This window comes from Diabrotica virgifera, chromosome 1, assembly GCF_917563875.1.
Source record: "Diabrotica virgifera virgifera chromosome 1, PGI_DIABVI_V3a".
Lineage (NCBI taxonomy): Eukaryota > Metazoa > Arthropoda > Insecta > Coleoptera > Chrysomelidae > Diabrotica > Diabrotica virgifera.
In genome coordinates this window covers 117,726,352-117,742,705 of record NC_065443.1, presented here as the reverse complement: position 1 = coordinate 117,742,705, position 16,354 = coordinate 117,726,352, and the positions used below count along the sequence as shown (strand labels likewise).

General features: G+C 33.3%; 1 protein-coding gene across 2 annotated transcripts in view; it reads left to right on the top strand.

The window, feature by feature from the left end:
• Positions 1 to 528: 528 nt before the first annotated feature.
• Positions 529 to 16,354, top strand: part of LOC114349528 (glutamate receptor ionotropic, kainate 2-like) — a 207,818-nt gene continuing 191,992 nt past the window's right edge. For both annotated transcript variants that reach the window (XM_028299934.2, XM_028299933.2), the window contains exons 1-2: positions 529 to 777; positions 11,039 to 11,194. In XM_028299934.2, the coding sequence (XP_028155735.1) occupies positions 696 to 777; positions 11,039 to 11,194 (238 nt within the window). In that variant the 5' untranslated portion in view covers positions 529 to 695. The remainder of the gene's footprint in view (positions 778 to 11,038; positions 11,195 to 16,354) is intronic.

Here is a 16,354-nt window from a genome sequence, read left to right as displayed (position 1 = left end):
TACGAACCTATTTTTCATTACCTATACAACTCTGTTCCTTCTGAGTCTACAGACCTCGTACATTCACTATTTTTTTCACTTTTTTACAAGCTATAGTTTTGCTGGGAATGCTTATTCCGATAAAATATATACTTACTTTTTGAGTTATTTGCGAAAGACCGTCTGAAAACGTGATTTGTTTGTTGAAAAGTGAACATATTAACTCACAAATAACTCGAAAAGTATTGACTTAGAGAAAAAACTCTATAGTACAAAAATTGCTTAGAATTAGTCAGTTTATCAACTGTCGGACTTAATTTGAACGTATATTTTCACTGCCGAGAAGGGGTGAAACTCCCCCAGGCCAAAAACACACATCGGCACAATATCACGTTTTTTTTTCACACGTTAGCTATGTATATGCCAAATTTCATGTCAATCCAAGCGGTTTTTTAAAATTTGGACGTTAGCAGTATTTTATCGTGAGTGAATGGACTAGAAGCAGAGAGAAACAAAGATAGTGGACGTAGCGTCGCCGCCGCGATGTTCTACAGCTTATTCACAGCTGACATCGCGTGAAACTATACGGAAAGCTTAAAATAAAACTAAAAAGCAACAAAAACAACGACCTCTTCACGCGAAATGTCTCTCGAAAGAATTTCTGCTAAAAGTTAAATTGTTTTCACGAGTTTAACGTGAATCACTTTCTCGTTAAAATGTTCAAATGTGCAAGGGTAGTTATATTTGTGATTTTAGTGGTGGCTATTGAGGGAATAAGGAGAAAGCCTGTCAACATCGGTAAGTTTTCAGATACAAATATGATACAATGATACATAATATTTTGTTGTCCCGAAATTCAAATTGTTTTTGGCTTGTCTTTCCGTTTAAATTTATTTATACAGTGTGTCCACGGATGGGGTGCAAAAGAGGAAAAACTTTTTTATTTTGAATTTTAGCGAAAAATGTCATTCTTGATAAAAAGTTCTGCTTCTTCTAAAACACTAAAACCACATAAAACTCAAGTTTTTCAAAACCTGCTTAATTTTGTAGCCAATTTTATGTAAACCCCTATAAAATTTTGCACTAAGTTCGAAATCGTAACAACATAATCTAGTGTTGCTAAGCTTTAATATAGCTTAGTTTAGTAACTGTCAACTCCGATAAATAATTTGGGAATTGTCATTCTTTTTCGACAAGCTAATGTTAAGCACCCAACAAAGAATTTATCTTATAAAGTGTTATTAGTCTAGGCGCCAAATAGAGGTCACCGTGTCCTTTTCAATTCTGATGGACAAACTTAACGGTTTCTTATGGAATTTTGACTACTGATTACGAATTTCGAGGGTGGATTTCGATCTGAGTGGTCAAAAAATTGTTATAAACAATTTAATTGTTTATAAATTGTTTATAAGGCTCTGGCTCATAGACTAAAAGAGATAAAAAAATGTTTCAAATATAAAATTTATTCCTTAATAAAAAACGAAGAAAAAATCGTTTACTAAACTTAAATCCCATAATTAGAACAAGATATTGTAAAATTAGTGCACAACGCAAATTGAAAAATGCAAAATAAGTATTTTTCGAAGCTTTATCGATCGTTACTCGGCTCCTGCGCATGACAATAAGCCTTAGGTGGTCTTATTTTAAAGCTTAATTAATAGGCTTCCAAACAAAGTTTGTTAAATTACTTTATCTCCATTTTTTTTAAGTTATACCCGTTTGAATTTATAATTTTCTTAAAAAAATTGTACATTAATTTGTTTATAAGGATTTCAAGCAAATTTGAGCTAGAAACATTTATACTTTAATTAACAATAATAATAGAAGAAATCAAAAGGAACAATTTGAGCTTAAGAAAATGTTCGTAGGTTTATTTTTAACGAAGATATCGATATTTAAATGGCGCGCTATGAGGCGCAAGATCATATACATACGTTATCTTCATTTTTCATTTTTGAAGATCCTAATAAAATTTTATCATATAATTCTTATAATTAAATCATTATACTATACCTCGTATCACCTTTCATTCTATTTACTTTGTTATCTATTTTTTGTACTAAATGAGAAAAAAAACATTAAAAACTAATATTTCAGAAGTATAACTAAAAAGTAAGTTAATATTATTTATTAATACTATTTTTACAAACATTTTTTTCATGCATCTGCATAGAGATATACAGGGAATCTCAGCTTTTTTACATCTGCATAAGTTCTTAGAGAAATTTTAACAGTTGCATGGTGGTACTAAGTCTGTTTTTGTAGGCAGTAAAACTAAAACTTTTTGGGGCTTCAGAGTCTAATTATCTATATGATATCCATATAAAGTGGATCTAGTTCTTTTGGAGCATCATCAAGGCCCGTCAATTGTGTGTATGCCGCCACATCATAAATGCTCGTTTTATATGCAATGATGATGCTGCAAAAGAACTCGGTCCATTTTTATATTGATATCACATATTGGCTCATTTTCATAAGTAGAAGCCGAGTTACGATCGATAAAGCGTCGAAGAATACATACTTACTTGACTCTAAGCCGATCTTGCGCTTCATAGCGCGCCATTAAAATATCGATATCTTGGCCAAAAATAAACTTACGAACATTTTCTAAGCTCAAATTGTTCCTTTTGAGTTCTTCTATCATTATTGTTAATTAAAGTATAAATGTTTAGAGCTCAAATTTGCCTGAAACCCTTATAAACAAATTAATGTACAATTTTCTTAAGAAAATATAATTTCAAACGGGTACAGCTTTAAAATAAATGAAGATAAAGTAATTTAAGAAACTTTGTTTGAAAGCTTATTAATTAAGCTTTAAAAGAAGACCCTGTAAGGCTCATTTGCATGCGTAGAAGCCGAGTTACGATCGATAAAGCTTCGAAAAATACTTATTTTGAAATTTGCAATTTGCATTGTGCACTAATTTTACAATATCTTAAGTTCTAATTATGGGATTTAAGTTTAGTAAACGGTTTTTTCTTTGTTTTTTATTAAGGGACACATTTTATTTGAAACATTTTTTTATCTCTTTTAGTTTATGAGCCAGAGCCTTATAAACAATTAAATTGTTTATAACAATTTTTTGACCACTCGGATCGAAATCCACCCTCGAAATTCGTAATCAGCAGCCAAAAATCCATAAGAAACCGTTGAGTTTGTCCATCAGAATTGAAAAGGACACGGTGACCCCTCTGGCGCCTAGACTATATGGAATTGGAGTTATTTCGTTACTGACATGCGATTGAAATATTAAATCAAAAATATCCAGATGTACTCGTTACGTGGAATGGATTATAGAAACTGATAAAGAAATTCAATGAGACAGGATCTGTTGAAAACAAACAAAGATCGAAAACGACGTTTAATGAGGACGATGATGCAGCCAAATACTATTGACTGTAATACATAATATAACTCTTGACATTTCCCATTACATTTGAGGAAGCAAACGATATAGCGCCATCTAGTGGTGTGCGGTGATAACCAGAGCAATCTAACCTTACATTTATAAAATAATTGCTTTATTATTGTTTTTGTATAAGTGTTTGAACTATTTTTATTTCAAAATTACTTTAGCAAAATTAGCTCGTTATTCAAAAATTTATAAAATTAAATGTGAATAAGACTAAGTTTTCACTCTAATGGCATATAAAACAACATAATGCTATTCTACACCCCACCAGAATGAAAACAATGGGAACCTTCTCTGGTTATTGGTTGAAAATGGTTATTCATTTTTTAAATGTGAATGTTTACATCAAATTTTACATTTTCAAAACGTAGTTTCACTTCAAGCCGACAGTGGCGCTAGCGCGATAGTGGCAACGTGATTTCTGTGGGAGTTGGATGTATTACAGTCAATAGTATTTGATGCAGCTATTGCCCTAGCTATGCAGCCAGTAAAGGCGGGTTCTCACTTGTCAGTTTCGCTGACGCAGTCTAACTGATTTAGTGATACTGAACAAGTAGTGAACATGAGAACACATTTTAATATTAAATGAACTCTACATTCATACTTTCAGTTAAAGTGAAAACCATTTTCACCACTGTTCCTCATTTTGACTGATCATGCTCTCATAATGGTGTTGGTTTTTTGTAGTTTTTGAGCAATTTTTTGCAAAATCTCTTGAAATTTTTTGTTCATTCTTAAGTGGTTTGTATATGAATCACAATCTTTGAAAGCTAATTCTTTCAATATAGTTTCACTAGCACTCCATTTATTTCTTCGCAATATTCAGGACCTGACCCATCATCTACGACGTTTTCTTTCCTTTGATTCACTAGAATATTATGTAATTCATTTACTAATTGTAAACATACTTTGCGAACAGCTGGTCCCAATTTTCTTAATAATTTTCATCACCACGATATAAAATGTTTGGACTAACAACTGCATACTAAATATAGCAAAACATGAAACGTGTGAATACAAACCTCGCTTTTTATTTTTAATTATTAATGAATACGTCAGACTGCATCAGCGAAACTGACAAGTGAGAACCCGCCTTAAGGGAAAATCCAAAGTTAAGTTTACAAAAAAGAGCAGCGGAAGTTAGCTTTAGCAAAAGTCACTTACTGAAATATTCAAGCAAAACAACATTTATCCTTTCAAACCAAAATGTATTCACATCTTACAATATTGTGATTATGACACGGGGCTTGACTTTTGTGCAATCATTGGTGAAAAACTTAGAATGACCGCTTCTTTCACTACAATATTCTCCCAGAGGAAAATAAACTTCCTGTAGCTGGCTGTATACCATAAATCTCAAAAATACTATGCTTTTTGTAAAAGGTATATTTTAAAATACCCTAAATAAGGGTCACAATGAGACAAAACGTTTTCGGATTAAGAAATCCATCATCAGTGTTCTAAAATCCCTAAAATTAAGTATAACCTAATTAATTGAGAAACAAGTTAAAAAAATTGACAGAGGTTTTAAAAAACAAGAGGCCCATAATTACAAAAATTGCATGCCTGAGCCACCAACATGTGTTGGTTAAAAACCCTTTAAATGTAAATGATTATGTTGTGTTGCATATTTATATAAAATTCAAATGATATTATAGATATGCCTGGATGTTACCAAGGGCACAGAATAAATAACCATACAGAAGCGAAACTCCTGCCGAAAACGGTAACATAATTTTCATGCTCATGTGTCAACGTAACTGGTGCAACCTCACTTTTGCGACTGACGTGACAGTTGTTTATAGTTAAATTTTATATTTATATATGTTTTATTTTATATTTTATTTATATTTTATAGTTAAATTTTATATTTCATATTTAATTAATAACAACTTGTCAAAAATATTACCTAATTTGGAATGGTCTATTCCTTAGACTTAGAAGATCAAGTTCTATTCTGTAACTGGTGCACAAGGTCAATTGTTTCGGTCCCAACAAAATCAATGGAAACGACAGTCAGATTCGCTTCTGTGTGGATATATTATGTGCCCAGGGCAACATCAAATAATGGACAGGATTAGACTTTCAAAGTCTAATAAGAAAAGCCCAAAATAGAGAAGACTTTGCAGAAGTCATCGACAAACTTCGCTAAGAAGGCGGCACCCAAAGAAGAAGAAGGGCAACACAGGACTCTTCTTACGTGGTTGTAATTTTTTTGGAGAAAACCTCACATATTGGATTTCAATGGCAAACTGACAACTGAATTCAAGAGCAACTTAAAATGACGTTAAGAACTGTCAATGCAACCTAGTTTTATTATTATTTCAGTCACAACGTTTAAGGATAAAAAATTTTAATATTTAAGATAAAAACAGTATCTCTAAATATGTTGTAGTTAAATTTGTTCTAAAAGATGAAAAAATTGTTTAAAATAATCCATTAATTAAGTAATCAAATAGGAAAATAAAATGTTTACGTTACCAGAAGTTATGCAGTCAACAATACCAATAGTTGTTGTATTAGAGGTATGATATCAATACAATTAGACAAATAATGGGAAAGGCCTTAAACGTATAAACGTCTAAGAACACAGAATTGTTTGTAATGTGTACATATGTGTACAATTCTAAAAGTATTAATTGGAGCACAATTGTTTGATGACTGATAACTTGCTTAGAAGTGGACCCAACATAAATTGGATAAATATGGAATATGTAATATGATAATTAAAGAAATACTGTTTTTTGTATCTGACTGAAAATGAGACTAAAATAGCTTGATGAAACTAAGTCCTTCAGAGACCTGACATCAAATTGCTTGAAAATGAATCATCAAAGTGATCGTAAAATATGGGAGGGAGTTGGAGGGTATGAGAAGTCTGACAGAGTATGTTGTGATATTGGACCATGAAAGATGTGTAGTGTGTTTTTATGATATGAGTTTTCTAATCGATAAGCTATGAGATAAGACTAAGAAGTTGGGAAATAAGCCACAATTAAATTGAAAAAATTATTTTATTAACGTTTCGAAGCCCAATTTCAATGTATTATTAATATTATTTATAATTTAAACATTTTAAAGTCAGAATTTGGTATTAGTTTTTTGAAGGTAAATTAGATAAGACCAAATACTTACGATGTCGGGTTAGTATCACGAGGTTTTTTCTTTGGAAAAAACCTCGTGATTTACTATGGAATCTCTAACGCGAGAATTTTACTGTCATCGTTGCATTTGGTTGTTTTTTTAAAGACAGATCACATGCTATAATTTTTTTGTGACGGATATTCTTGAGTTGGGATTGATTTCATGTAATCGAATAAACTATCTTTTATTAAAGTCGTCCCAGGAACGCAACTCATAAATATTGGCGATATCATTTTAAAGTCTTCTACTTTAAAATGTATAGTATACGTCTGAATTGCCAATATAAATGAGTCAGATTGAATAAATTATTAGAAGAATTTTTTTTACTTAGCAACAACATTTTTGTTTATTTTAGTAGTATTTTGTATTTTGACAACGAAACCCGATTTGGGCTTCGAAACGTTAATAAAATTATTTTTTCAATTTATTGTGGCTTTTTTCCATCTAAATAGTTAATCATAAAAATGCCACAAGGAAATAGCTTCAGAACAACATTAAGACTAAGAAGAAGAGGTTGGCTGGAATGAGAATCAATTCTGAAAGATGTTATATGCGTTATAGGAGCTAAAAATTTTTGGAAAAGTAAAGCAGGTGTGAATTAATGAGAATGTGGGAGAATGAAGTACGAATGAAGTATTAAAGAGATGAAGTTGCTTATCGACAATTGGGAGTGAAATAGATGTAGTGGTATTCATGAACGATGAAGCAAAGGAAAGAGAAAATTGTATCAGATGTGGTTTATGAAAAAAGTTGACGGTGTAGGGGTTGAAAATCTCGGTTAAATGACATATGACAATTGACACAATTAGGAGAAGCAAAGAAGTCTGAGATGCTTTGTGGCCAGGTTTCTTGCAGTTGTGTGAGCGGCCGTGGGTAACGGCATAAACGCTGGCCTCATAAGCCAGTAGACGTGGGTTCGATCCCTGCCAAAGACAAACCATTTTCATTTCCAATAATGACACGAGCCGTCTCACCGTGCCTCGGAGAGTACGTTAAGCCGTCGGTCCCCCTGGGCTAGTGTACATCGACACTAGTTACTTGAAACAGGGTTAAAGATGTAATTGGCGCTGGAACTATCCGAAAGGATCTCCCCGGCAAAAATGCCATACGATATTATTATTATCTTGCAGTTGTAGCAGACCAAGCCATCTTGTGATATGAAAATCCTATAGGACGTATTTCAAACTCAAGTAGAAATGATTCCGGAAGTGTTAAATTATGGGGACTGATATATATTTGCCTCCTAAAGCTGAGAATTATGTTCAGATAAGCTGGCACTAATTTTAAGAAATGTCATAGGTGAAATCAAACAAATGAAATAGAGAATGTGGAAAAATCCCCTTACGAATAATTCACACATCCACCATTTCGGGCTGGGAAAAATTTTTTTTTGAATAGAATCAAAGACCCAAACACCAGTTCTTAGAAATGTGTTTCGCCCTCTTCAACCTCCCTGGGCTCGTCGGTAAAGATGAGAGGTTGAATATCTTTAGTGAAAATAGTCATAGGTGAAGGCGCTACTAAACCAATATTTTGTAATTCGTTGATTAGTATTTCATGGGGTATGGAAGGGCACACGTTGGACAGAACAATCCTCTCTGCTGGTGTTATTAATTTCCTAGCTCGAACAATTTCACCTTAAATTTTAATGTATCCACTGTTGGTCGTGAAATCTTCTACCAGTTGTTTGCTATATAGGTAAGTACAGATGCGATTGTTAGACAGTCGAGGGCAGAATATAATATTTTTGGGTTGAATTATATTTCCCAATGGGATAGTCTTGGAGTTTGGTATTGTCTAGTGCATTAAAAGTGACCGCCTGTTCTTTTGATGGAAACTGAACTTTTGATATTGCTGAAGAATATGTTTGTGAGACATTTTTTCCATGGTTAATTAATTTCATTAAACACTCTTTGTCAATAAAAAGGATCCAACCCTGACCACCTGCAAAAACAGGTATATGGGTCTGTATCACGACAGGTGTAATTAACGTGAAACCACTGATAACGAGAAATTGTTTATAATAGAATTAACAAACTGTCCCAATATATTAAATTCACAACGTTTTTAATAAAGAAATTAATTAGATCTTGTACACTTACAGTTATCGACTATGATTAGGCACAAATTCACAATTTATAACTTAAATAACAATTTTTGCAACTTTTTAACTCCACGCAAGGTTTTTGCGTATGCAGTATTGAAAATGAAGTATGAAATGTATTAATAAAATTATATACATTCGGTGATATTTGTGCACGAAGAAAGTTGTTCATCTCATAGAATAGTACTATGTAATAAAGTAATAATTTATTATCTTTTGTTCTATTTTATTCTATACCAATAAAGATTAAAAATGTAAGTTTTATGTTAGCATAAACAGTGCATGAATACATTAATTGCCTAGTAAATGACCGTTTTGGAGTGTAATTATCAGCGTCACGACGTATTTGCTTGACAACTTGGATTTTCTACTTATCCTACACTTCAAAGTTGAATTTGTATCGTTGGTTGCTTTCACTTGGGAGGTGAAAGACATTCACTTCTCGAGGATGAAAGACATACGCTTAAAATAAGTCCGGAAATGGATAAATTGACTAATTATAAGCAAGTTTTGTTATATAGATTTTCTTTATTTAAGGTACTAGTACACTTTAGAAGACGTTTATTAAAAATGAACATAAAGCTTTTTACATATTATTATATAACTCTTAGAAAGGACAAAGATATACCTTTTTTCATTTATGCACGTGAACTAATATTGTAGAGGGCGCAAAATCGATGCCTCGAAAAATAATGGCGGACAGTTAATCTCAGGATTGGGATATCTGAAACAAAAAAATCGTACTGCGTTTGAAAAAGGAAGCTTTCTTACGTGACAATTTACCACAATTTGACCAAAAAAAAAAAAAAATATTTTTTAACCATGAAAAACTGATGAAAGACGGGCGATTTTTTCACAAAATGTTTTCAAATTTCCCTAAAATATTTTTTTGCCGAATTTTTCACTAACGGTGGTAAATTGTCACCTTCCTAAGGGACCTTCCTTTTTCAAATGCCGCGGAATGCCGTACGATTTTTTTGTTTCAGAGATTCCAAACCTGAGATTAACTGTCCGCCATCAGAACTACTTCTTTTCGAGTCCTCGACTTTGGCGCCCTCTACAATATACGTGCATAAATAAAAAATATATATTTTTGTATTCTCTAAGAGTTAGATATTAATATGTAAAAAGTTTGTTGTTAATTTTGAATTATTTTTTTTGTTGTTAATTAATGAAGTTGAGTAAGATAAAGTTAAAGTAAATAAAAAAAATATAAATTCAAAAATAGTTATTTACAATTATAATAATAATAATTCAATATAAAATAAATAAATAAAAATAATAATTCAATAAATAATATAATTATTAAAAACACTGAATTAAATGTGTTAAAAACTAAATAAAAATGAAAATGAAAATTAAATTTATATACAGTATATATAAATGAAATATAAACAGTTCAAGGAGTCACTAGCTAAGGACCTAAGGCTCACTGGAGAATCCTTGAATTGAATATATAATTAAAAATAAATTAAATTGATTTACATTAAAAAAAAAAAAAGGACTACCAACTCTCTTCTGAAAATAGAGGGACTGTGTTTATAACTTAGAAGGGAGTTGATGGTACCAAAAATATTTTAACAAATGTATATTGTACATTTAAATTTGTTAAATGTATTTGTTAAATGTAATTAATAGATTATGGCAAATTAATTAATAAATTGTAAAAACAGATTTAGTAATTTAGTAAAAAATGTAAAAATATAAAAAAATATCTGTAATCCCATCAGGAAAAAACGACCTGGATTAGTCACTAGAGGCCAGGTCATATGTATAAACAATAAATAAATAAATTAATGTTAATTTTTAATAAGGGTTCTGAGAAAATAATCTTGAAAAAATGCTTATTTTTGGTCTTCTAAAGTGTACTAGTATTAAGTCAATACTTTTCAAGCTATTTGTAAAAATGTTTATTTTTCAACAAAAAAACACAATTTCAGGCGGTTTTTCGCAAATGACTCAAAAAATAAGTATTTTATCGAATTAAATATTCTTATTAAATTCTTATTTTTATATTATTAAAAAAATAATTTTTATTCAATCCAGTTTTCTTGCTTTTGTATTTATTTTTCTCATTTACTAATCACTTTAAGCATAAAGTGTTTTACTGAAGCTGAAGCTGAAATCAGTACAAAGAGGAGAATCCAAATATAAAATAAAAAAGGTGGAAATAGTTTTAAAAAAAATAAGGGATGATACCGGGGGTGAGAGGGTGCCTTCAAGTATTTTTTGAAGTGTTTTTGCGTTTTTTTCTAAAAATCAGTGGTCCAAAAGTTATTGCGGTGGATAGCTTTATCTGAAAAGCACTGTAAAATTAAACAATTAAAGATATATTATAATCATTTGTAATACTAAACATAGTAGAAATAGATATTAATGAAAACGTTCCTTATTTTCAGCTATTTTTCTAAACGACGATGACCAATACGAGATTTCCTCAATTGCAGTTATAAGCGTCATACGAAGAGTCAACCTATACCACAGGGTGGAATCATTTTTGCACCCCCACATCTTTAAAGTACAAAAACATGAAGTTTTAAGAGCGGGTCAATTAGGTAAATATTAGGTTATTGACTAATTTTTAATTACTGTTCATATTACTATAGACACTGTTATAAAAGATTTAACGCCCGTGTATAAATATATACTTATTAAACACCCGTGTTGAGCTGCCCCCCCCCCCCACTTGCAAAAATTAAAAAACAAATAGCCCTGATTTATGAGCTATTTATGAGCTCTCATATTCCGCAAACTAAAAATTTTGAGCTCGTTCCACTTAGCAGGAATTTAATACCCTAGTGGGGGGGGGGGCTCAGTCAGCCCCCCCCCCCCACTACTTAAAAATAGGAATATTGAATCGGTTTTTGCGGCATAATTACGAGCTATTTATGAGCTCTTGAAATTATATTGTTTCGATTTTTGAGCTCATCCCCTTCACCCCCAAACAACCCTTTAATTGATTTAACTTAAGAGAAAGACGCTGAGAAAACCTAAAATATATCGTATTGCGAATATAATTCCTATAGCTTATATACTCTAAGAATACACTATTAAATCAAGAGCATTTCGATTATTGAGCTACAACCCCTTCGCCAGAAAACCACCCTATCTTTCCGGCTTAAGAGAAAGTTGTACTTAAAATGCGTTAAACTAATTATTTGGCGACTACATATCATTTAATAATTTATAAGCTTCCAAATTACGCGCATTTAGATCAGTAAATTGCAATTTATTTTGTATAGTGCAGTCACTGAAGGTAAACATAAACGATTAGCCTTCAATTTCGGTGAACCTTCATCGATTTTCACGAAAATTGGTTAGTGGTTAGCGGATACGTCAAGAAACAAAGGTGACATGGTACCACCTTGCGCCTTTACCCTGAGGGTGGATACCGCCCCTTCTCGGGGGTGAAAATTATTTTATAAAAAATAACTGCACAAATCAATAAAAGAACAACTTAAAAGCAAAATTTATTATATAAAGTTAATAAAATAAGTAAATACTTTTTAAGTTATTAAAGATCAAAGATTTTAATTATTTGTGAAAAAAATGCATGTTTTGAAGAGGTTTTTTGTAAATCACTGAAAAACTTTAAATTTTTACAAAAAAGTTAATAGTAGTTTAATTCGTATAGCTTATATTCTAAGAATAAACTCTAAAATCACGCGCCTTTCGATTATTGAATTACAACCCCTTCGCAAGAAAACCATCCCATATTCCCGGCTTAAGAGAGGGTTGTACTTAAAATAATTTAAATTAATTATTTGTCGACTATATATTGTTTAATAATTTATGAGCTCGCAAAATATACGCATCTCAATTATTGAATTGCCATTTTCTTTCTATAGTGCAGTCACTGAAGGTAAAAATCAACTATGACCTTCGATTTCGGTAAATCTCCATTCATTTTCACGAAAATTGGTGAGCGGATTTTGATACTATCAACTTTTTCTGGATCTTATTTTTCATAGGTATTTCTAAGTACTTTGACAAGTATTTAGTACCTAAGTGTTATAAAATGCATCTCTTTCCCGTTATTTAAGCTTGAACCCTTAGATGTGAACAGTCGCGGAAAAAAATATACATTTAATTACCAATAACTTACTTTAAATTAACATTAAAGGGTTTTTCAAGTAAGCAATTTATTATATTTTTTATTAGCTTCAATTTTAGTGATGAAAACTTTTTTGTAAAAACTTACAGTTTTTGAGTCATTTATGAAAAATCGCTCTAAAGCATGCATTTTCTTTCCAAAAATTAAAATATTTGATCTTTAATAACTCAAAAAGTATTGATTTATTTTAATCACATTATATAACAAATTTTGCTTACAATTTGTCCCTCTCTCGATTTGTGGGGATATTTTTAATAAAGTAATTTTCACTCTCGAGAAGGGGTGACATATACCCCAGGCTAAAACCCCAAGTTGTTATTGTCAATTCGTGAAAATAAATGGCGATTTACCGAAATCGAAGGTAATAGTTGATTTTTACCTTCAGTGACTGCACTATAGAAAGAAAATGGCAATTCAATAATTGAGATGCGTATATTTTGCAAGCTCATAAATTATTAAACGATATGTAGTCGCCAAATAATTAATTTAAATTATTTTAAGAACAACTCTGTCTTAAGCCGGGAATATGGGGTCGTTTTCTTGCGAAGGGGTTGTAGCCCTATAATCGAAAGACGCGTGATTTAAGAGTTTATTCTTAGAATATAAGCTATACGAATTAAACTACTATTAACTTTTTTGTAAAAACTTAAAGTTTTTCAGTAATTTACAAAAAACCTCTTCAAAACATGCATTTTTTTCACAAATAATTAAAATCTTTGATCTCTAATAACTTAAAAAGTATTGTAACGTGACTATTGTAATTACTTATAATTACAATAAAACTAGCGGTTCGTATTTATTTACGACTTTATTATTTATTTATACAAGTTTACTTTACAAACTTTGGCTTAAGACTAAACTGTATTTACAAATATGCCCGTATTTATACCCAGTTGTTATTCTGGAACAATCGACGCCCATCTCTAGCTATCAGCGTGTTCCGCCTACGGGTCGTATGTTCGAGAAGTTCCTCCTCCTTTCCGCCGACGCCTAGATCATTCGATGACGTCATTCTCGAGGTGTTTACTGTTATACGGCGGTCGGCCAAGTTTTCTCTTTTGTTACACTGCTCCCCTCTTAAGATCTGAGCGTCCCGATCAGCAACTCTAGATGCCCAGGATGGCGGAATCTACACGACTCTCCAGCTCTGCATACACCCTTCAAGAAGAAATAGCAGTCTACTGTCTTTGAAGGGTATGACATCTTCGGGTTCATGCAACACACAGTAATTCGTACGCCAGTTTCTCTGAAGATCACTTCAAGCATGCTTCTCACAATCTTCCAATCCAGATTTTCTACTGCATGGCCTATTTTTGGTATAGCCAAATCTTCGATGTCATAATTACACACGATTTTCTTCAAATTAGTTAGAGCACGCCATATGTTCTCGTAGCTTGGCGTGTCCGTATAAGACTTCCTGGTCACTATATACAGCAAAGATCGAGGACCATCTTCCAATCGCAATACTCTTCCAATTTTAGGTTGTTGATTCCTTAACTCGTCCAGGCGGCCGAACTTTCTATTGAATACGGACGAGATTCCTTTAGTCATCTCGAGGTCTTGGGCAACACAGTGGGCTAGAGAGACGTTTTCTGGAACACCAAACAGATCTTGCTGAACTTCTGTGGTCACGCCGAATCTAGCACTCTTTCTTTCTGCGTAATTTGACATAAATTCCTTAAAACTTGGCTGTGGTGCATCTTTCATCTCCTGTTGGAGGAGTCGGGCTTCCTCTGTTTCATTTGAGCCAGCATATGGTGCAAGACGATTTATGTGAATAACTTTTGGTTTACCGTTTGGTAACTTCTTAATTCTGTATATTACGTCATTTATTTTCTTCTTAACTTCATACGGACCTTCCCATTGTCTTTGCAGTTTAGGACACAGGCCTCGACGACGTTGTGGATTATAAAGCCAGACAAGATCACCTACTTCGAAGCTTTCATTCTTACAGCGAGAATCATATTGATCTTTCATTCTGTCACTGGCTATCTGGATGTGTTGTCGGGCAAGTTCATGAATGTTGTTCATTCGTAACTTCAGGCGGTCTACGTATTCTTCGCCTGCAACATATTCCTCGGAAGGTCTGCAGCCAAACTCTAGGTCGCAGGGCAAACGAACTTCACGACCCAACATCAGGCAGGTTGGTGTTTGACCTGTAGTTTCATTTACGGCCGAGCGGTAGGCCATCCGGAATAAATGAATGTGTTGGTCCCAATCTCGCTGATTTTCAGATACAACTTTGGACAAGTGTTTACCCATCGTTCGGTTCATCCTCTCGACCATCCCATCTGATTGAGGATGCAGGGGTGTTGTTCTGGTCTTATTGACACCAATCAATTTACAAACGTTTTGGAAAAGAGCTGACTCAAAGTTTCGCCCTTGGTCGGAGTGGATCTCCAAGGGAACACCAAATCGGCTGAAGAATTCTTTAACAAGTACCTCTGCAACGGTAGCAGCTTCTTGATTTGGTAATGCATAGGCCTCGGTCCATTTCGTAAAATAATCCATGGCTACCAGGATGTATTTATTTCCAGCATCAGTTTCTGGAAATGGACCTGCAATGTCGATTGCTACTCTTTCCATAGGACTGCCAACATTGTACTGTCTCATGGGTGCTCTCTTTTTACCAACTGGACCATTACCGGATGCACACAGTTCACATTTCTGGCACCATCTTCTTACATCATCTTTACAGTTCACCCAATAGAACCGTTCTCGAACCTTTTGCAGAGTCTTCGTAATACCAAAGTGTCCACCTGATGTACCGTCATGCAACTGACGCAATACTTCTGACACTTTACTTTTAGGTACAATCAACTGAAGCTTAGATTCTGTACCATCATCGTTCTCAAAGGTTCTGTACAGAAGATCATCTTTTAGTATCAGGCAATTCCATTGGCTCCAGTAGGCCTTGACTTCCGGACTACATGCACTAATGTTTTGCCAACTAGGTCTCTCACCTCGACGCATCCAATCCAATACTCTTTTTATACATGGATCGTCTTCTTGGGCTTCTTGTAACTGTTGTGGCTGCCATTGCTCATTAACGACGGTAGTTCGTCTCACAGGGCAAAGCTGTTCATCTACTTTAAGCCGGTGATTACAACTTTCACTGCATGGCCGTATCGAGGAAGCATCTGTATTTGAACCAACTCTTCCAGCCCTCTTCATGCGTCTCTTCGGCATCGTGTCACGAATCACCCTCCGTACCATTTCCACCAAACGTTCATCTTTTCTCTTATCGCCTTTTTCCACGGTTATTACTCGATTGTTTCGTGAAGCTTGGCTAGCTGCTTCGTGTTCCAAGGCAATAGCAAGTGCTTCATCTAAAACTTTCGGTCTTGCTAGTCGTAAAGCTTTCTGTAGTTCATTATCTTTCAGCCCATTGACGAAGGTATCTACTGAAATTTCTTCTAAAACGCTGTCTGGCACCTCTGGATAAGCCAACCGCACCACACGAGCCACATCTGCTTCAAATTCTTGCAGATTCTCACTTGCTCGTTGACTTCTACTTCGCAGTTGTGCTTTGTATACTTGTTGTAGATGGGCATCTCCATAGCGTTTTTCTAGACGAGTCAACAAGGTCTGGTAACAATTT